The 23,414-nt window shown below is 36.5% G+C and overlaps 1 protein-coding gene across 2 annotated transcripts in view; it reads left to right on the forward strand.

Annotated features, from left to right (window-relative positions):
• The first annotated feature begins 1,412 nt into the window (after positions 1–1,412).
• LOC129245246 (protein shisa-5) overlaps positions 1,413–23,414 on the forward strand; it is a 42,613-nt gene continuing 20,611 nt past the window's right edge. The window contains exons 1-2 of one of the 2 annotated variants that reach the window (XM_054883295.1): positions 1,413–1,631; positions 1,694–1,939. In XM_054883295.1, the coding sequence (XP_054739270.1) occupies positions 1,837–1,939 (103 nt within the window). In that variant the 5' untranslated portion in view covers positions 1,413–1,631; positions 1,694–1,836. Of the gene's footprint in view, positions 1,632–1,693; positions 1,940–19,687; positions 19,843–23,414 lie in introns of those variants that run through there. The other variant, XM_054883293.1, reaches the window with a different exon arrangement.

A 23,414-nucleotide genomic window follows, 5' to 3' on the forward strand; every position in this document is an offset into this window, starting at 1 on the left:
CTTCCATATCACACTTAGTTTTGTTTTAATACACACTAAGTTTTTTTACATTCCCGGTTTGTATAGCAAATTCACACTCTCGTTTATGCGTAACTGTGTATAATTGGTTCATGCTAACATATTACAGAATGTAAGCAATCTTATGGCTTAAGTCAGCTTTGTTAAAAGGCCATTTATACCAGAATTGAAGGTATTCAACTGGAAATTTTATCAAAAATCGCCCGATGTAAACAGCTTTTAACTATGGTGAATCTCTAACCTGCAAATAATCGGGATAATTCCCATAATTTAAGCGGACTAAGGGAATTCTCGATGGTAGCACTACCGAAAAACGACAATTAATATCTATTGTGAATGAAAAATAATCAAACTTCTAAAAAGAAGGACTGAAAACAATCATTGCAGTATCCGGTAATACGGATTAACGCCGCCGTCTGTCAATGCTTTACACTTGAAAATTGGCGCTTCATCTCGTTTTCTTTTCTTCCAATTATATTGTATTTATTTCACCCTGCACCAGAGCAGTCAAATTTTCGATTTGTTTTCTCAAACTGATGTACTCTGACCAGGTGAATGTATAACGTTTTTCACTCTCTACAAAAAGTATAAGTGAGCTGAATAGACAAGCTCGTCAAAATAAATGTACGAGAGTTTTAATTATTACAAAAAAAATAAATTATATTTTATAATATTCAATACATACCTATATATTCCACTGAATTAAATATATAATTTTTGGAAGTTATTCATGTTTCTAGTTCCATTCTCATATGAAATACGAAACATTTTCATAGGGCGCATGGTAATAATTCTGTAATGTCGATATATAAGAAATTGAAAAGAAAACACTATTAGTTTACTGGAAAGCATAAATAAACTATCACTAAGGGCGAGTTTACTTAGATGCATGGTCATAATCTTACCTACCATCGTTTTGTTAGCGGGACGGCAACTTTTTGTCTTTATACTTTTTTGCTTCGGGGAGTTCTTCTAGGCTGATATAAAATCAGCCGTAAAACACACTTAAATCTTGAATACAACATGAGTGATTTCGATTGAACGAACGCAACTATAGTGAAAGCAGTAAGCACTCATGGCAACTCCTACTTAATATTTTTTCACACTGATCTGAAATTCATAACTGACCGTAAATTAAGCCCAGAAAGTTAATATGATAATATTTTTAACGTATTCTTTTTCAGGCTGAAAGATAACTAATAAATATTAAAAACATGTTGCCGCACTAATATTCTCTTATTTCGTTATAAATTCCAAATGTTTCGATAAGATGCACTCGAATATTTTCAGTTTCGTATGTTAACCCGATTATTAGCGAAAGTTAATTGTATAATTACGTTCTCATCGTACGTGTCTCTAACTGCGGCTTAAGGAAAAAGAAATGTCATTTTGTTCACTAAACATAGCTAAATATAACTATTGTTAAAAATTCTTCCTAACTAGAATTATGCTTCAGTGAATTTGGGAAAAACCGAAAACAAGGTGCAATAAACCAGCATCAGATTACAGACATCTGATCGAAAATAGGTGCGTGAAAAGGTAATGGTCGGATTATAATTGCAGATTCAGTTGCCCACAAAATAACTACAGTGCATAATCCCAATCAGGTCACAGTAAGTTGTCTAAATCATTCAGCTGAAATTATGAGAGCCATACGTCTTTACTTTTATTACAGCTTCAATAAAACGATTGCAACAAGTTGATAAGTGGTAAAGGAAGAACGTGACAGTAATTTTCTTCCACTAGAAAAATTTCGCGTGTAGTACAAGCTTTATCACGGAGATATTGGATCTGTTTAAATATTTTGACGTTGACGAAATGGATTTCTGGGGGTTGTTGACATTCATATTCCTGGTCATGTTTTTTATAAGCTGCTGCAGCTACTGCTGCACTGTAAAAAAACGTGGCGTCGTATTGTCGAGTGAGTACGAAAAATGTGAAAATGGCAGATATGTGTATTTTATCAGATAACAGACGTGGTGGGCCTTCTTGTATGACCGATTTTGTCTCGCTGATTTTACCGAAATTAATGTTTTTCACATACACTGGGGACAGTGTAACCAGAATTGGACTGATGAGCGTTATCTTTTGAAGTGCGTTTTTACACACTATTTTTTTGCCTATGTCATGTAAACATACATACATATGTATGTATGCATACACATAAATTTAATATGCTTTGCACAAAACCGTCGAATCTCAGTTGTCACTAGCTTGTTCTCACAAACATAGCCGTTTTTTTGGCATGAGTCATGATAATGCAATTTTAGTGGAAAAGTAATTATAAAATATGAGTTTTGTGTTTCTGGGGTTTACTATTTACTGGGTTTGTGATTTCCATCTGCTGAGCGTTAAGTGTAGATGTTATAGATTTTTAATCATAAATCAATATTAGCATTAAAAATCTGTATTGTACTTAGGAAATGCATATATGACTGATCCGGATAGATTTAAAAACCAAACAAGTTAGGGCATAGTTCTGTTCAAGAGATGTGTTTTAAAAATAAGTATAAGTATTTCCTGTCACCTGATAACACTCAGAATACTAACCGCCTCTTCACAAGTCTACTTAAACCGACGCATAAATCATCCCTCGTTTGCTGAAATGGAACATATAACTAGGCAGGGTTTTCTAAACTTGCTAAATAATAAACCCTAAATCAGTTTTTGCCCATCAGTATCTGAGTACTGAATTCAAAAATCGAAATGCCTCTTCAGGTCCGCCGTACTGAACGAGTATTGTGAGGTAGTTGTAATAGCTTACCAAGCCCTGTCAGGCGCAGTAAATTCACCGGGCCTGTCCGCTAATCTCATCTAATGGTAGGCTCAAGAGGCATGCTTCTACGACGGGTGGTCCAAAGGGAAAGGGGTGTTAAATGAATAGGTTTAAGGGGCATGTGAATAGGTGGTTAGTGTTCTGTGGGTTACCTTGATATACCGGTAATTTGTGTAGTATGTCGGGGTCGAGAATAGGTACGAGTTTTACCTGATTTCCGGAACGTAATTGTGTCAAAGTAACGCGGTTATCTTTAGAAGATTTTCGTCTGCAATAGGAAGTGGTTGGACTCCGATAACAGCATATGGGCAGTTCATGAAGGTGGTGAGGGACTTCCAACGTATGTCGTTTATAGACGATGTGCGTAAACTGGTAAGTTGATGATGTCGAATAAAGTTCCGGTAAGGTTAAGGAGATGCATTCCGACGTGCCTAGAAGGTGGCTCAGCCTCCTGTGTCTGCAAGTGCCTGCAGGGGTGGTTCCTGTAGTAGCATCGCAGCAAGAACTGCTTGCTGAGCATAGTGTTATGTTCTATAATTGGCTCGCTGAGTGGATTTTGTAGGAGGAACATTAGCAGATATCCCGTAGCTTCCCTTATAGCAGTATTTAGGCAGGTATGTAGCTTCGTCTATTGGACAAATGTTTGGGGAATGTTAAATCACATGATATAGGCAGAATATATTATAAATCCAGGTCGTTCTGGTAGCGTTAAATTGTTGCATTAAACCGCGATCAAGTCCAGTTTAATACTTATATACCAAAATGATTTATGAAAGCCAAAAAAACATGTCTACTCTCTTACTGTATCTTTGAGCTACCCTGCTGGAAACGGTTGGCACTACCACGATTACGTTCCGGACGTTGTAGGAGGTTAAGCTGTTAGCTTAACATATACATAGTATGCTTTGTATCTGAAGATAGCAGTCATAAGGCCAGTCACCTTTTCATCACTTGCCTCTTTAATCAATTGAAACAGCCGCACCTCTTCTTACGACGGAAATATTCAACAATAGACGGAAATATTCAACAATAGAAATTCTTATATATGTACATATGTAAATACCTTCGATTACAACATTATCTTTATAGTAATAAACGAAAAAATTTTTTTTTGGTTTCAACCAAGTCACATTCAATTTTAGCAGAATTAGGGTAAAAACAAGAGCAATGTATTTTGTTTTGATTTGATTTTGGTTTTGGCCCCTATAACGTCAAAATTTATAAACAAAACTTAAACAAAAGCAAAGAGAAGTCCTTCCCATTACAGTCGATTCTACGTAACCGGAACCACATGGATTCATATCCGGCCAAGGACTGTCACTTCAGCAGCATTCCCCGTGCATGCATAAGAAATGTTATGCTGCTACAATAACAATAACAATTTTTTGTTTTTTTGTTTGTTTTTTTGGGGTGAGGTAGGATTAAAAATGCCTTCGCACTTACAGCGACCGTCGTCTACTGCGTCGTATGGTGTAGCCACTAAAACAGTCCCTCCTCCTCTTCTGGGGAGACTCCCCTCCCGGAACTGCTTTGTGCATTACTTCGGGAGGGCCCAGAACGGTGTCCATGAAAAGGACCAATTCTATTCACCCATGTCTGGGTCCACCATATTTGTAGCCAGCATTCATGCTATAGGCTCGTCTTCTTGTGTCTCTATCGGCGGGGCTTCATGTAGTCGGCTTATCTTCTAGTCAGATATATTAGCATGACGGTTAGGCATCTCTGTCCATGTCAAGTTTTTTGGCACGTAGGACGCGCTCTATATATATATATATATAATTGGCGCGTACACCCTTTTTGGGTGTTTGGCCGAGCTCCTCCTATTTGTGGTGCGCGTCTTGGTGTTGTTCCACAAATGGAGGGTCCTACAGTTTCCACCCGACTCCGAACGGCAGATATTTTTATGAGGAGTTTTTTCATGGCAGTATAGAATAATAAAATAGAAGTTTCGAGCTGGTCAAAAATCCCGTTGATTTTTGGGCATTTATTTTGCTCGCGGTGTATCGCATTTTCTTCAATACAAAATTACAATATAAACATTAATAGTCAAGAGAAAAATAGCCAAAACTTGCTAAAATGTCGCGAGTTAGAAGAAACAATAACAAAGTGTACACAAATATATTAATTACTACGTACACGAATAAAAAATTAATCAAGGTTGATGTGGATACAGGATTGCGTTTTACTTACTAACCAAATTTATTTCCTTACCAATTTTGTTGCATATACCATTTTTACAAGTTATATCCATGTACTGGATAAATCGTAAAGTACTGGATATTTTCGAACACATTCAATTAACTTTTCATCATTACCACTTTCCAGACAGATAAAAAACTCGTCAGCCTCGTAATACACTTACACATTGAGGGAAGAACTAAACGTGACGATTGCATGGTTGACGGAACTGATTTGCGAGCTTAGCGCGGGGTTAGTGTAAATTATGTTATTTAATTTTCAAGTAACGATATATGTTTTTTGGACTGATACTTCTCGGAAATGAGGAAACTGAACGACTCGTCGTAAGTGATGTCTGTGAAGACACCTTTAAAATATACCTTTATGGAAAAAGAGCAACAGTAGTCCTCGAATTGGCGAATATTACCTGTTCAGGGCTAATAAGGTAAAAACTAATGAACTACTACATAAAGCATAAGAAACCAACAATATTCTAATGATATTAATCGGGCCTATGTTTTGCAAATTTTAAATTAGGTCTCTTAAAACTCATGGCGTCGTCTATTACTTATCTAATTTCGTCTATAAAGCACAATCGGCGAGGTGAGGATTAATTGGCTCACAATGGCGTGATAACAATTATATATAGCATATGTTGTATTAATGTAAGTACATAATGTACATACATACATATGCGTGCCAAAAATAATAAGAGAAAAAAAATTAAATTGATAAACGATGATTAGTGTTTGAAAGGGTGAATCAACAACTCTTTGTCTGTACAATGCTTTTCAAGTAGTTTAGAATTTCTCTTAGTTGCATTTTTATTTCCTAATAACGCACAGGTCGCGAGTTGACAATTTTTATTATATAATCACTTGCCTATATCCTTAAATATTATCTAATTAATAAACAATCACTAAATATGGTTTATGTGTTTGTTGCCATTTGGTGTCCCGTGCTCTTCTTTTTATTAGCTTTTTTCTTAGTTCTATTAATTTGTTTAAAACGTCGTCGCCGTGGTGTTGTGCTGCGAACGTATACCGGGTGTAAGTGATATTCACTGGTTAACAAAAATACATAAAAAAGTTATTTACTACAGAAACATTAGAACATTAAAGCACCTTTAAACCTGTGTGTCGTAGAATTTAATAGTACACAGTCTTATCTGTTAAAAAAGATCATGCCCATGCCAAATAGTAATACAGAATTTCCTTTTGCTATTAGTTAGTACATTTTCGGTATTTAAACAAAATTTTATCACATCGAATTGTCATATCGTAATCCTTAGTTACTTCGATAGATAATAAATATGTTTGAAGTTAACAAAAATAGTTAATAAATGTTTCCAAAAATTTGCTTTAGTTTATTACGGCTGTCGGTGTATAATGTGCGCTGGTTTTTAAACTAAGGAAATAACAATAATTATGACCTATTACCTCGGTTTAGTACTAATCGTCTTTGCGGTTTTATTTTGTAGTTTCTTAGTTGCTTTGCTCGCGGCTTTAAGACGTCGGCGCATACGCGCTTTGTGCGAACAGCAGACCCGCCTGCTAGCAGAAGCAGGGTCGAGAGAAATTCGGTTTGAAAATAATAGAAATCAAAGTTAAAATAAAAAATATAACATCCAAATTATGTTAAAAAATGTATTAAAAAATGTAAAAATTAAAAAAAAAAAACAAATTCTCGAAACATACATACATACATATGCACGTACGTAGGTAAATTATGTGACTTTGAAGTAATTTTTTAATTTAATAAGTTAACCTTGATTCTTAAAATCATAAAACAAAAATTTGTCTTTTGGACCGAAATCTAGCCTATAAGGACTTATGCATAAATTTAATCAAAATTTTTATTTCACTTTAAGGGGTTAGGGGTAGTCAGAGGCCCGAAAAAATGATGATTTTCACGAATTTTTTTTTGCTACTTAATTAATTTATTTAACAAAAATAAAAACATAGCATAAAAACATCATGTTTTAACTTGACTTCACCAAAATTTCAAAAAAAAAAAATTAATAATTGCAAAAGTTATCGCTGTTTGTGTGAAGCCCGTTTCTCCAGAAGTCCCTTGCGGTGAACATCACAAGTCCTTGCAGATTCATCTAAAACCAATCGGACAAGAAAAATTAGTTTTATTAATAGATAATCTTGTGCCTGATCGAAGCTTTTTTTTTTGTTTTCAAAATGAACAAAATGGCGGCCTCAGAAAATTTTTTCCAGATTTTAGAGAAAAAAACCAACAGTTAATTGTTAAAAAAAAATCGAAATTTTTGAAAAAAAAAAAAAATCCTTCGATCAGGCACAAGTTTTTTATGTTTTTCAAAAGCTGTATAAATTTTATTGAAATCTACGTAGCGGTTTTTAAGTTACAGTGTTCACCAGTTTGAAAAACATAGTTTTGAGAAAAACGCATTTAAAGTTTTGCTATCGGCTCCGGAGCGGCCGAGCGCCCTTTGTTAATTGTTGAATAACTTGAAAAGTATTTGTCGGATTCACTTCAAATTTTTACACAATATTTTTAAAACATTATACTTTAAGAAAATGCAAAAAAAAAAATAAATTTTTTGAAAATTCTGACTACCCCTAACCCCTTAAATACACCGCCCTTGCTGACGGTGGAGCAAAATACCATAAAACAGCAGCTAAAAAAGGTGAAAAACAGTAGAACCAACTGTCGTTACTGAAACGACCTGGATTTATCTATGCTCGATCAAGATGTGTCATCTCAGCAGCTTTAACCCAAAATGTATGGGAAATGTTTTATACTGTTACAACAACAAAAAAGGATGAATGACTACGAGCACTGCACAACACACTATAAGACTACAATCACACAAAGTCTTAATTGGGGGGTTACAAAATCAGAAGGCTTAAACATCTTATGTACCTCCCAAAAGAACTAATTGGGAATGCTTATAAACATTCGCACAGGCCATTGTAAACTGTGAAGCTATCTGCACAGCTTTATCCCTAGAGACATCAACGCATTTACTTCTCTAATGCAATGCCATCTGGAAAAGAAGAGAACACTTTGTTTTAGTTAGGCCAAAGGAAAAGTTCATATATGTACAGTGCTCACACAATTTATGCGGACACTCGCAGTTTATGTATAAAGAGATTCACATGATAGTTAGAACGATTTATACAGAAGAACACGATTTTAATATATTCGAAAAAAAATAACATTTTTCTTCAATATTTAAGAAACAAAAACCTGAAATTAGAGAACTTAAGGTAATAACGAAATGAGACACTATTTTATGCAAAAATATTATTCGTACATAGTCATTTAAAGAATATTTTATTTAAAAACTAATAGAAAAAAACGAGTATTCAGTACTTTGTTAGACCGCCTTTAGCTTTAATAACTGCTTCCAAACGTCGATGCATACCTTGGTTTCATTAGCTGCAATTTTCTCACACTCAACACTTAAAGCTGTCTTTAATGACGCCCTTGATGTTATTTTGCGCTTTCAGATTCTCCTCTCTAAGAGCTCCCTGACATGCTCAATGTCATGGTTCAAATAAGCTATTCTTGCACGAGATAGATTGAGTGTTTTGGGCCATTGCCTTGTTGAAACACGAACCCTTTAGCATTCAGTCCAAGTTTAATGGCACTATCATGCAAATTATTCTTTAAAATGCTTAAATACAATGCCCATTTTATCATCAATAAAAACTATTTTTCCTACTCGAGATGCAGCTATGCACCCACTAACCATTGCATTTCCTCCTCCATGCTTAACGGTAGGAATACGATTTTTTTCATTCTGTTCTGTATTTTCTTTGCACCAAACTTTTGGAGCGCCATCTGATCCGGAAATATTAAATTTCGACTCATAACTGAATATGACGTTTTCCCCAAAAAAAATCTGGCTCATTTACATACCGTTTGGCGAACTCCAATCTCTTCTTTCTCTTAACCCTCCGATGTTCATATGGGTCTGGCCAGACCCATTCGATCTTTAAATGCATGTAGATCTTTTATTTTTAATATCTGAGGCTTCTTAGTCCATGACTTCCTAAAATGTAGTGTGCTAAGCACAATGAAGTAGCAAAATTAAGATTTTTGCTTTATTTGTTGTAAAAATAATAATTTTAAACTAATTTCGTTAATTAAGCTCACATGGGTCTGTGCAGACCCATATAAGGTTCTCATGTAAATTGGTTAACCGTTAGGTGTAATCAACTAAACTGTTAGCGGAGGCAGCGGCAGAGATAGTTTTTTAGTTGACATTTGAAAATTAAAGTGAACACGTGTTTTTTAATTAGTGGGAAGTGTTTTTTTAAATAAAATGGAACAAGTAAATATGGATGAAGTTGATGTGATGACGCGTTTGCTTCGTAAGCTAAGTGCAGCAAATGTAAGTCCGGAAGAACGTCAACGACTTCAGGCACAAATTGAAGAAATTATGGGACAGGAGTCCGATCCATTTGAAACAAGTGGCGACGTAGAAGATGATGAATATTTTCCAGATGAAGATGACTTCGGTGAAGCATCAGATATAGAACAGGAAATCGAGTTAGAGGCTGTTCTGGATGAAAACCATGATGATACTGAGGATTTGGATAGAGAAGCTATCGCCCTTCAGGCTTCAACCACAATGGAATCATGCAGCACATCTATTACCCAGGGCCTTATATACAAGTCGAAAGATGGTAAGATGTGGAATTCAAATCCTCCACCACCTGGAAGGCCTCGTTGTCACAATGTTACAACTTTTACTCGTAAAGGGCCAATACGAGGAGCGTCACCGAGTCATAAAGCTCTTTTCAAGCTATTGCTGTCTCCTGAAATCGTAAGTATCATTGTGCGGGAAACCAACAGAAAAGCCGTTGAAGCGTTTCGCCTATGGAATGAAAAGCATCCCAGTAATAAACAGCGTTCTTGGGTAATGACAAACGAAGACGAAATGTATGCTTTTTTTGGGATGCTACTTATTGCTGGTGTATTCCACTCGAATTCTCAGGCAGCGAAAGAATTGTGGGCCAGTTATAAGATGTCAATTTACAAGGCCACTATGTCATTGAATCGGTTCAAGAGCTTAACTACTTTCATCTGTTTCGATAACAGTGGTACTCGTGCTGAGAGATTGAAGCAAAGCAAATCTGCTGCCCTGGACGATGTATGGCTCATGCTGATGGCCAATTTAGAGAAAGCATACACTCCGGATTGTCATGTAACCGTCGATGAACAGTTATTTCCATATCGTGGGCGCACTCGATTCACCCAATATATTCCGAGTAAGTCGGCAAAATATGGCATGAAAGTGTGGTGGATTTGTGACTCTGTTTCAAACTACCCTTTGAAAGGTATAATTTATACCGGAAAACCACCAGGTGGCCAGCGAGAAACGAATCAAGGTGAACGGGTCGTCATGAAATTGATAGAAAATTATATGGACAGCGGTAGGACTGTTTATGCTGACAATTTTTTTTCAACATACAACTTGGCAGAAATGTTGATGGATCGTAGAGTGACTTTCGTCGGTACCGTAAGAAAAAATAAGACCTTCATCCCGCATGATTGCTTAACCCGAAGCGTGATGTTAAAAGCACTTTATTTTGTTATCACAATAATAATATCGCTCTGTGCTCGTATATGGCAAAGCCGAAAAAGCTATTAATTATGTTATCCACTGCCCATTACCGTCAAAGCACCGATCCATTGAAAGGATTCGAGCCAGGTCAAATTTTGGACTACAATAAATTTAAAGCGGGGGTAGATACAATGGATCAAATGTTGACTGCCTATTCGTGCAAACGCTCGACAAAGCGTTGGCCACTGGGAATGTTTTATAATATGCTTGATATTGCCCGTTTGGCCTCATTCATCATCTATGACGAGCTGAATCCGGTAAAGCAGAGTGATAAGAGGCGCTCATTTATCATTGAATTGGCACGGCAGCTGGTTATCCCACATATGACGAAACGGCCGACTAACCCATTAATATAGAGGTTTGCTCATATAAGACAAGCAATGAATCTTTTCAATATCACGGTGAGTATGAATTATATACACACCTACATATATCTCCGCGTATAAAGGTATGTGTATGCATGTATTCATATTTACTAATTTAAAATAAATTATTTCGCTACTTTTAGGTACCGGAATCTTGTCCATCGACATCAGATGCAACACAGCAACAATCATATGCTCAAGTTGCTTCAACACGGTCATCGTGCTGCCATTGTCCTGCTTCTTCTTCGAAAAAGCGACGTAAAACTCGTTATAACTGCAGCAAATGTAATCGTCCCATATGTCTTAATGAACATTCCATGCAACTATATAGTTGTAAACCCAATTGTTCTTCGTAATTAATACCAATCCGTTCAAATAAATAAATAAAATTATTTTTAAAACCGTATTTCTTACATTATTTGTATGGGTCTGGGCAGACCCTTATGATGCACTTACCGCATCATAAGGCACCGAACATCGGAGGGTTAATATCTGAAATGTAGGGCTTGTGGTGTGCCCCTCTGATATGATACCAGCGTTATGTAACATTTCGTGTTCAGCAATATTAGTAAAAACACAAACGATTTTTACTGTTACTTTTGCAGCAACAATATCATGAACTGAAAGTGTATAAATAAATGTTTTGCAGCATTTCGCTACGTCTGCCTGCTTTCCTTTGAAGCCTTCAGTGTGAATTGAAATAACGGGAGATTTGTTTGCGGCAATTCATTAGGAATGTAGTATTCTTACAGTGACCGAAAAGAAATATATTGCCACAGCAAAGCTAAAATTTTTTACATACAACGCAGGGTCTTACATACACGCCCCCTCTGACCTCGATACATTGTTTTGCGTGATCTAAAAGCTTTTCGAAAGACTGTTTCAGGTCATTGATCGGAATGCCTTTCAGGATGTCGTTACAAGCCTTTTGGATGGCCTATACGGTGGCAAAACTTTTTCCTTTTATGGCCAAATGCAATTTTCCGAATAGATAAAAGTCACAGGGATCAGTCATATCAGGCGAAATCGGTGAGTGGTTGATGGTTAAAATGCGATTTCTAGTAAAAAAATTGGTCACAAGAGTGGATCGCATTATCATGCATTAAGCGCCAGCTTCCTCCTTCGCGGTGTTCAGGGCGAATTCGACGAATGCGACGCAACAAACGCTTCAAAACGTTAAGATAGAAAATTACATTGACGGTTTGGCCCGTTGGCACGAACTCCTTGTGGACAATACCCTTGGAATCGTGAAAACAAATGAGTATCGACTTGATTTTTGACTTCTGAAAACGCGATTTTTTGGGTGGTGGCTCGTCTGGGGCCTTCTATGCGGAACTTTGGTCCTCAGTTAACTTGTGCGGAATGAATCATGCACACACTTTTCGTAAGCCCAAATGATCAGTTAAAATGCGATAAATCGATGTTTATTATTATATATTCAACTCCATTTTCATGAATTTCAACGATGATTTCGGTTAATTTTTGATGAATTTACGAACAATTTCGATGGAGTTTTCGGGGATTACTAGTTTTGGGCGGCACGTATGTTCATTGTCATTTATGCCCTCACAACCATCTCTGAAACATGTAAACCACTCATGAACAATGAAACGAAATAGACAATCATCGCCATAAACTTTTTTTATCAATCCAAATGTTTCGGTATACGTTTTACCGATTTTAAAACAAAATTTGATATATATTAGCACTTTGTTCGAAACTCATTTTTGTACCGATGACACAAACACACTGACACTTTAGACCCAATAACTTTGCTTCCACTGAACCAAATGCCACCAGGCGTTCACTGGAAGTCAGCTAGGGATGTAGCTTCCAAGCTCATTAAAAAATGGCACCACCAAAAACATTTTTATGACGCTAGTCTTGTTTATTTTGGACTTCACCTTGTATATAAACATTCCCTATGTGCTGCTACAACAACAAGAAAATCCAACTAATGTCTCTCATTGGGGAGCCATTTCTTCATGTTAGGGAATAAGGAAAAGTCGCAGGGAGCCAGATCGGGGGAATAGTGGGGGTGTGGCTGCAGTTCATAACGCAATTGATGTCAAGGAAGCTGTAACCGCGGTGCTGAATGGTTTAACTTCAGAAGATTATCAAGCATCCTTCCAATCGTGGGATCAATGTTGAGATCATTGTGTGGGGTTAGAGGGAAACCAGTGTGAAGGTCGATAATACATTTTTCCTTGTAACTTAATTTACTTCAGTTTTATTAACAAATTACTGGAATTGAATTGTCATATCTTGTATGGCAAAATGCTTTGTATGTAGTACGTCCAGCTATGCCTTCTTGTGAGTGCAGAATAATATTTGCGATACCAGATATAAATGATCAGTGTGAATATGCTTGTAATTCTACATATTGATCATGCAATTTTTGACCGCCGTGGGTGGGTGCGCGACTACCATTCGGAATTCACAGAGAGAACTTCGGTTCGAATCTCGGTGAAAACACCAAAATTAAGAAAAACATTTTTCTAATTGCGGTCGTCCCTCGACAGGCAATGGCAAACCTCCGAGTGTATTTCTGCCATGAAAAAGCTCCTCATAAAAATATCTGCCGCTCGGAGTCGGCTTGAAACTGTAGGTCCCTCCATTTGTGGAACAACAAAAACACTCAAACAGGGTGCACGCGCCAATTATCTATAGTATTATTTTAAAACATGGCGCTTATTCTGACTAAACTACAATATGTACAAAAGAAAGGTTTTGATGAGCATATTTCCGGAGAATTATAAAAATTAAAATTGGTTAATTTGTTCTTGAAATATTTGCGTGTAAAGTTATCAAAATTTTCATATTGATAACAGCGATGTCTATGCAAAGCGAAATGATACACAAATATACGAATATATATGAGTACGTTTGCTTTGTTTAGCTCTCTTTCTAATGAGCACAGCATTGTATGGCAAAGAACTCTTTAATTTGTCTTTTGCGCGATATTCACCAAAATGAGACACCTTTTGGTGGGAAAATTATTATTCTGGGTGGAGACTTTAGGCAAGTTTTGCCTGTGGTACCGAGAAGTACGCGAACTGGCATAGTTGGTAATTGTTTAAAGCGTTGCTCTTTGTGGAAATTTTTTAAATCATTTAAGCTCACAATCAATATACGTAGTCAAGAACCCGACTATTGTAATTTTCTTTTGCGCATAGGACACGGCGAAGGGCAAGACAATGCATCAAGAGTAAAAATTCCTGATCAAATTCTTTTGAAAAACAGAAACCGCATTGACTGGGGGTTTCCAACCAAATAATGGAATAATAGAAATCGAAAATTTAAAAGACCGAGCCATATTATGTCCAAAAAATGATCAATGAGTCATCATAAACTCGATATGCTACCTGGTCAAGAGCGCACATATCTCAGCGCTGATACGATTGTTTCACAAGATTCACAAGATCGGGTAAGATTCCCTGTAGAAGTTTTACACTCCCTCAATTTTAGTGGAACTCCGCCGCATAAGCTTCAATTGAAAATTCGAACAGTGATAATGTTGATTGCAATTTAAGCCCAGTAGAAGGATTGGTGAATGGCACACGACTTATCATATTGTAAAACAAATGCTTCCGAATTGTTTGCACGCGGAAGTGTTATGCGGAGAGGCTCAGGGAAGGCGATTTCCCATTATAATAGCCTTCGCCATAACAATGAATAAGGCCCAGGGCCAAGCATTATCAAGGGTGGGGCTTCATTTAAAGGAGGATTGCTTTGCTCACGGCCAACTTTATGTTGCGTTAAGCCGGGTTAGATCCTGGGAAAATATACGAGTTCAAATGGGCAATTACGAAAACTTGACGTTGAATGTAGTTTATAATGAAGTAATTTAAAAAAAAAATTACTGATTTAACTGAAAAAAATTTTAAAAATGTTATATGCATAAGTTCTTACATATTACATATGAATAAAAATATACACTTTTCTAATCATCATAACTTTTAATATAAAAAAGTGTCACATATGCTGTTTACTTTCCGTTGGAAAAAAGCCCACCCGATTTTCGGGGGTTACATACTAGTATATATATATAATAGAAAACACAAAAATATTTTTTCTTTGTTCTCGGAACTTGATTCACTCCTAAGCAGAATAATTGCAGACGGGCCATCAATGGGTCAGATATTACACCTGAAGATCCTCTCCCACTGATTTAATTCGAAACAATTGTAAATATTTCTATTGTATCTCAGTTTTAATACAACTTGCAGCCTGCCACAATATGATATTGCACCCTATATTATAAGTATCTTAGAGCATTTTATCAATTTTATTAATTTGTACAATAATAACTCTATTGTATCTACTGATGTGTAAGGATTCATAAACATTTCTATATGAGCTACACCACTGACGGAACGCCAGTAGCTTTATTGAGCACATCACATTCGCATTTTCAGAATATCAAACGAGTTGTTTCGGGTTCCAACTCTTCTGGGCATTTAGTATTTTAGTATAATAAAGTTTTAATAGCTTGATATATGTATGTACGTACATAGGTTGACCTGGCTGGCTGAAAGCCATCACATAGACCTATTGATCCTTAGTGTTATGTACGTACATAAGTAGTGCAAAAAATATGAAGAGTGGTTCCGTCCACAAATGAACTAGGATTCAGATTTTTTTCTGGAACTTAAAATATCCACATTAACACACACAGAAAATATTATTGTGAACATGCCGCATCAGCCACAGGATGGAAATCTCAACAAGACGTTTATCCTTTTCGTTATTTTACTATTGTTCCTGATTTTGACTATATGAAAGATACGATCAGTTTAGACGAAAAACTTCAAATTTAATTTTAAAATAAATAATGATGGGGGATTTCTTCTAAATACCTTAAATTTATTAAACGTTACTGAAAATTGTGAAATAATTACTTCCATTTTATGGTCATCAAAGTAAAGAATTAAAATGTTTTAACTGTTTACAGGCTGTAATTTTATGATGTAATTAATTGATTTGTTTGTCTATATAACGGTGGCAGTGTGTAATTTTTTTGTAAGCCTGAAGTATTTCCTAAAAGTTACATTACTTGTTTCTCTTTTGTTAGACCGCACGAAAGTACTGTTACTAAAAAGACGTTAGAAATAACCAAACCATACGATTTGGTGGGTAAAATTTTGGTAGAGAAAAATAAAATTTCCCGTAATTGTTCGCAAAATTCTTTATACAGTTTAGCAAGAAAGCATATTTGCTCCTTTCCTTTATATGATCATTTTTGAAGTGGGACTTTGATTACGAATTAGTCTCCATTTTAAGATACGGAGTGCAACTGGCTCCACGAATAAACATTGGCTTGCGGGCGTGGTAGTAGGCTAATCTACATATAACATCTTTAGAATTTATATTTATGAACCCAAGGACGATAGACGGCGGCCGCCGTAGCCGAATGGGTTGGTGCGTGATCACCATTCGGAATTCACTGAGAGGTCGTTGGTTCGAATCTCGGTGAAAGCAAAATTAATAAAAACATTTTTCTAATAGCGGTCGCCCCTCGGCAGGCATTGGCAAACCTCCGAGTGTATTTCTGCCATGAAAAAGCTCCTCTATAAAAATATCTGCCGTTCGGAGTCGGCTTGAAACTGTAGGTCCCTCCATTTGTGGAACAACACCCAAGACGCACACCACAAATAGGAGGAGGAGCTCGGCCAAACACCTAACAGAAGTGTACGCGCCAATTATTTATTTTTTTTTTTTAAGGACGATAGAATAAAAGATTGCGTTGTTGTTGTTGCTGTAGTTATTTTAGCAGCATAAACCTGCTGCTTGAGTGACAGTTCTTAATCGGATATAAATCTGGGTCGTTCCGGTAAGGTAGAACCGACTGTCGTGGGAAGAAGTTGTGGAGTTATTATCATTATAAGATTGCGTCTTTCCATTTGCTGTAACGTCAGCATAGAAAGTAAGTGGAAAGTCAAAAAAGATAGAATAAATAGTACATTACATACATTTGCATCTGTATAAATTTGCGCACAAAGGTTTGCTTATTTTCTATACTGACGTCACTCGGTTGTGAAATTCTCCAAAAATAAAGTAGCAGCTTTTGGAAGGCGTCATCTTTCCTAACATTTAACATTCTCGCTCATAAGGTTGGAGATAGACGCGTGAGTGCGCCAGGTTCTACCGTATTTTACATTTCTTTTTCCCATGTGAAAGTAAAGCATTTCATTGAAATCGGAGTATGTTTACTATTTTACGCCACAACTTATATAGTGACGTTACTCTGTGCGCCGTAGTCGATTGAGCTTGTATATTACTTACCATTCGCTTGCAACGACCTCAAACAAACGACTTCGAGTTAAAAACAGCTCATTTCGCGGGCCGATCAGTGAAAAATGTGATTGTTTTAATTACTACTTGATTTGAAAGGCTCCGGAGGGTTTTTCTACCATGCAAAACTTTGGTGGTGGTTCTTTGATAATTTGGGCTGGTTTAAGTTACTACAGAATGCACATATGCAAAGTTTAAGGACGTATGAACTCAAATGGCTACGTAAACTTGTAGCAAAAATCTAAAATGTTGTAAGGTAATTTATTCATTATCAAGAGAAATACGTAGCAGGGTTGAATATTTAAGGGGTTATATACCTTGTGGTCCGGTGAAATTAGCGAAAGTTGGGTTTTTTTTAAAGATATGTAGCAATAATTTTATTGTATAAAAGTTTTTATTATTGGATATTACAATGTTTAAAGAAAAAAAGGCTTTGTTTGTGTAAAAATATTTAAAAATGGCGGAGTTATGGCGTTTTGGCCCAAGACCCTTTTTTTGGAAGAGGCTTGCGGTGGACGCGATTCAAGTCCACCAAGTCAACTGAAATCAAAAAATCGAAAAGATTTCATTAGTATAGGGTTATATCTTCTTAGTGAACGATCAATATATTAAATATTTTGATTTTTGTGAAAATAGGAACATGTTTTTAAAAAACTCCACTTCTACAGTCCTAAAATTGGCATTAAAAAATTCATATCTGCAAAATAAAAATTTATACATAAAAAGTTGATCGTTCACTAAGAGGCGACATCAATTACGAACAATTTAAAAAAAAAATTATAAAAATCGGTTGAATACTTTTTTTGCAATCGCGTCCACCGCAAAAGCATTTTTGGAAAAACACGTTTTTGAGATAATCGCGTTTAAAGTTTCAAGTTTAGTTTACGTTAATATGAGGCCGTACGCTCAGGACGTGACGACGCACAATTTAAAACGCTGTAACTTTCGATCTATTGCTCAGATCTCTATGAAATTTTTGGAAAATGTTCTCAAGGGATTGTACTTTTTTTTTTTTTTTTTTTTTTATACCCTTTATTATTGTTTCTATTTCAACTTAAAATATTTACAATTTTTCTTTCTTTTTGGGTTTCAACAGTATTTAGAAGCCAATACCACTATATACATTTATCTAAGAAAAAAAAAAAAAACAAAAATTAACTCTATATTTAATTAATTCAATTATTTAATGAATAAATATATTCATAAAATTGTGACACCATTTACATCTGCAGGTCAGTTGGTCGTTTGCGCTTAAGTCTCCTCGTCTCGGTTTCCTCTTTTAATGGAAGTTGCCGAATTTCCCTGTTAGAATGTTCTAGTAGTCGGTTTGTGTGTCTTAAGCTGTTGTTGCGTATTTCTTCATGGACTGTTTTTACTTTAAGTTCTCGATGGATGTTATCATTTAGTATATACCACTCTGCTTTTGATATTATACGGAGTATCTTATTTTGCGTTTGTTGTATAATTTTTATATTTGTTCTGCTGGCAGTTCCCCAAAGCTCTGAGCCATATTTCCATATTGGTGTTATAATTACTTTGTATATTAGTATCTTATTTTCTAGTGAGAGCGTTGAATTCTTTCCCAAAAGCCAATGAAGTTGTTTAAACCTAGTCTTGATTTCGCGTCGTTTTTGTCCAATGTGTAACTTCCAGTTAAGTTTATTGTCTATAATCATACCCAAGTATTTTGGTTTGTACTTTACGATAAAGAAATAAAATTTATTTTGATGTTTTTGAAAAACACAAGGTATATAACCCCTTAATTGAAAGTTGAATAAATACTTCCACTGAAATGTTTCGAAACATTTTAATATTCACCTTAGTCTTCATTTCATCTAAAATAAAACAGATATGAAAGAAGGAATTTGCATTCTAGAATTTGAATTAGAGTACTCTAGTCTACTAAGGAACACATTTTTAGCAAAATCTACCCATTTCCCTATGTTTGCTTACTTTTTATATGAAGCCGTCGCTCTTTGTGCGTCGTTTACTTTCGGTTTATACGCTGCAACGGTGTCTGTTTTGCTTTACAATTCGTCGCGATGATTCACCTTTCATCTTCTTTTCATAGTTCACTCGTGTCATATTTCATTAAAGTGATTCACACAGCATGTTTGAGTGGAAACAGGTGCTAGTAGTGGCACCCCACATACAAAAGAGTGGTGGCTACTATTATACGTTATTACTTACTCAATGATTCTACTCAATAATTGTTCCAATTTGTGCTGATAATATTTGAGTGTTATTTTTTTGCAAGTCTGATAAGCATATATATATAGCAGTACATTTTTCAGATATTTGACTTATCTTACCTCTAGTGGCTAGTGGCTTATAAACTCACAAAATAAAATGCTGTTGCTCATTGTTGTTCAAATGTTGGCGTCGTTGGATTAAAAATTAACTGTTTTGCTTTCGTAAAGTTTAGTGATATTACAAGTATATTGTCGAATTTGAATACATTTATTATAATATGGAGACGGGCATAATTATAAGTATTACAATGGGTGGCTTCGTAGTCGCATTATCTTTGTGTTGTATCTGCACAGCCTGTTGCGTAGGCATTCGAAGACGGCGAAATATTCACAATAGCACCACGTGTTCAAGTCGTTAGTACATTTCTTTTTTTCCCTATTAACTGTATTTATTTGCGCGTGTAATAAAATGTGATTGGTGACAACAATCAGTTACCATACCTGAACAATATGATGATGTTATGGAGAGAGGCACTAAGGGAAGAGTGCGAAGGAAATACCTACATACAGTCTCTCCAGTGGAAGCGTGACCGGTAAAATTCAATTCAAATTGAAATGCTTCCATGCCTATTTCATCGTTGTGCAGTTTGTTAATTTTGTGAAAAATTTAGAAGCGTACGTAATTTTTACAAAATGAGTTCCTCAAATTAAAAACGATTTCAAGCAATATTCCTTTGTGCATACTCTAAAGGTCCAAAAAAGTCAGGTGTATCTGCACCAAAATATTTGAGGAAGTCGAAAATGTTCATAAATAAATGGGTGCATATCGAAATGGGTATATATATGTATATATATATATATTATATATAATTGACGCGTATGTTATTCCCCAAATGGATGGACCTACAGTTTCAAGACGACTTCGAACGGCAGATATTTTTCTGAGGAGCATTTTTATGGCAGAAATACACTCGAAAAGTGACCACTATTAGAAAAATGTTTTTCTTAATTTTGGTGTTTCACCGAGATTTGAACCTACGTTCTCTCTGTAAATTCCGAATGGTAGTCACGCACCAACCCATTCGGCTACGGCAGCCGCTATGGGTGTATACCGAAGTTAAAAACGTTGAAGACTCAGATCAGAAGATGATTGATTTGCTTGTGACTAAACTGAAATTATCGTTGCGTGTAGCTGAGCAGTTTTAAGGAAAAGTATTGTTAGTGTATCCAAATACATGATCCGAGGGGTTTACATGCATAAGATCTTCGGAGCACATTGAAAAAACCGCTGCTCTCATTATCACACATTGAAAAGAAATTTCCGTGGTTTTAGGCAAATTCAGAACGGAACTGGGCAAACGTAATATTCACGGATAAATCATCCTGCTTCTGCGAAAAAGGATTTGGCCGTTTATTTGTGTTTACCGCCAACTTAAATGCGGTTTTGATGAATGAAATTTACCAAAACGCATTATTAACGCCTGCTGCGAAGATATTTGGAAGAATTAGCTTTGGTTTTGGAAGATAACAATCTCAAGCATCGAAGTCAAAGGTGTGTAGAGTGGAAACAGTAAAATGATCGCCCAATGCCAACCCTATTAAAATATTTGGCAAGAGTTAAACAAAAACTCAAAGGAAAACAAATATGGACGGTCAAACAGTCATCAAGGTAAATTTGGCTTATTTGGAGCCGATTATCTCCACAGCTTGCACAGAAATTAACACAAAATATGGCTCGAAGATGTGAAGCCATTACACTTAATCGTTTTTGTTCAATAGTTTGAGTAAAAAAAAAATATAACCCCTTCCAAGCTGTTTGTTAGAATCGAATTGGTCAAATAGTTTCTACGTTATCACGGTCACGCATCTATTAGACAGACTGTACATATAAATGAAGATATAACGAAACACATACAGTCAAATATTATTTAGTCAAATAGAGAGTTTTCTAATAACAGGTGTTATTGGTGAATGGATTGCGCTTTCGAGAGATGATTAACGATTTTTTATGGCCGGGATTGGATGGTATTGATCTGGACAACTTTTATTTTTAACAAGAGGCGCTACGTGCCACACAAGCAACGAAACCATTGATCTTTTACGGGAAAAGATTCCGGATAGAATTCGTGAGGCTATCGAGGACATAGGGCAGCCACTTTGCAATTCGGTTATGGAAAATTTCAGGTTCCGTCCTCGACCAAAATTTGATGTATTCGTCTATCGGTGACCTTAAGACTTAAATGGTGTTTAATTTCCTTGCAAGCCATTTCTTTTTGTGCAGCCAGACGACGAATTTCTCGTTTGCATCTGCTGTCAATGTTAGTTGGCCTGCCGCTTCGTTTGAGTTGACCATATGTTTCTGGATTTTTAAGAATGTTGCTAATGGTATTCCTATGCCGATTTACTCAAGCAGTAATTTCATGAATACTTTTGCCACTTTCGCTTAGCCCTTTAATCAGACCACGCTCTTCATCGGATAAATATCTTCCACGTGGCATTCTACGGATTAACCCATCAATAATTCAATTAATATATTATTTATTCAAAAGAAGTAATCTATTTTACTAACATTTTTCTTTAAGATATCAATGCAAATAGAACAAAATTTTTTGATAACTTGCTCTCTATGCGTACCAAATCAATACTGATCTTTGATTGCACATATACTTATGTCATATGAAAACCAAATCTCGCAACACAAATTTGTAATAACGGTACTCAGAATAATGACTAAAGAAGAATTTTGCAAGCGAATAGTTAAGTTGGATTGCAAATACAGACTTTGGCATATCAAACAAAATGTCCCGTTACTATCAAGAAAGATATCGGTATGAAAAACTTTGCACATATACTTATTTCTGTGAGGTACTTGCAGCCCTCTTTTTCATTTTCTTTAAATCTACTCGACCTCCGAAGAAATCTGAGTAGATCGAAGAAGTCAAGGTGGTCGCTTTTTAACACATCAGTGCCAAAGACCTCAAACCTGATTCGAGCGAAGGCCGTGCAGACGCACAGAAAGTGGTCCGCCGTTGTTGTTGTTGTTGTAGCAGTAATACAAGCCCCATCAGTGTAGGGTATATCATCGGTCGTCTTCGTGTGTCTCATCTAAAGGTAGGCCCAGGAAACATGCTGTTTCGACAGGTTGGGTCCAGAGGGAGAGGGGTGTTAGATGAGTAAATTTTAAGGGGCATGTGAAAAGGTGGTTAGTGTCGTGCGGGGTGCCTTCACATGCCGGACATATGTTTAGTATGTCGGGGTCAATTCTGGATATGTAGGAGTTTAACCTGCTACAATATCCAGAACGTAATTGTGCCAGTGTTACGCGTGTCTAACGGGGAAGCTGGAGCTCTTCATCTGCTGGAGGTCGTAACAGTCTCCCGGTGAATGTCGTTTTTGTCTGTCTAAACACGGTCTGGTCCAGTAGATGTCTGTTAGTTTTGTCCTGGATCTCGTCGGCGTAGTTTAATAGGTGTCTCTTGACATGCCTGCGAGGCGGCATGCAAGGGTAGCACCCTAACAGGAACTGCTTGCTGAGCAGTTTGTTGCGCTCCATTACAGGGAGCATCTGTGCCTCATTGTGAAGGTGTTGAAGGGGGGACATCAGGAGGCAACCAGTCGTTGTCTGATTGGCAGTGTTCCGCCGTCTCATCGTCCTCTTCTCATGCACCAGCTGCCTACAGTCCCCTCTGCTTAGTGACTGGAGGAACTGCAACAGTCGGTCGGACATGACAGGTGACATTAGATTTATCCATCTGCAGCCTCTCTTAGCTTGCCAAGCTCGCTTTTGGGTTAGAGTAACCCGTTTGCTAATCGTGGCTTTGATGGCTGCAGAAGAGAGTGGCAGAACGGGCTCCGGGCCAAAGAAGTTGGCCTCAGAGCCCATCCTAGCTAAGGAGTCAAAAGTCTCGTTACCCACGACACCCACGTGTCCCGGGACTCATGTTAGCATCAGGTGATAATAGGTCTTATCACAGCCGTGCAGATCC

The sequence above is a fragment of the Anastrepha obliqua genome, chromosome 4 (genome assembly GCF_027943255.1).
Source record: "Anastrepha obliqua isolate idAnaObli1 chromosome 4, idAnaObli1_1.0, whole genome shotgun sequence".
Lineage (NCBI taxonomy): Eukaryota > Metazoa > Arthropoda > Insecta > Diptera > Tephritidae > Anastrepha > Anastrepha obliqua.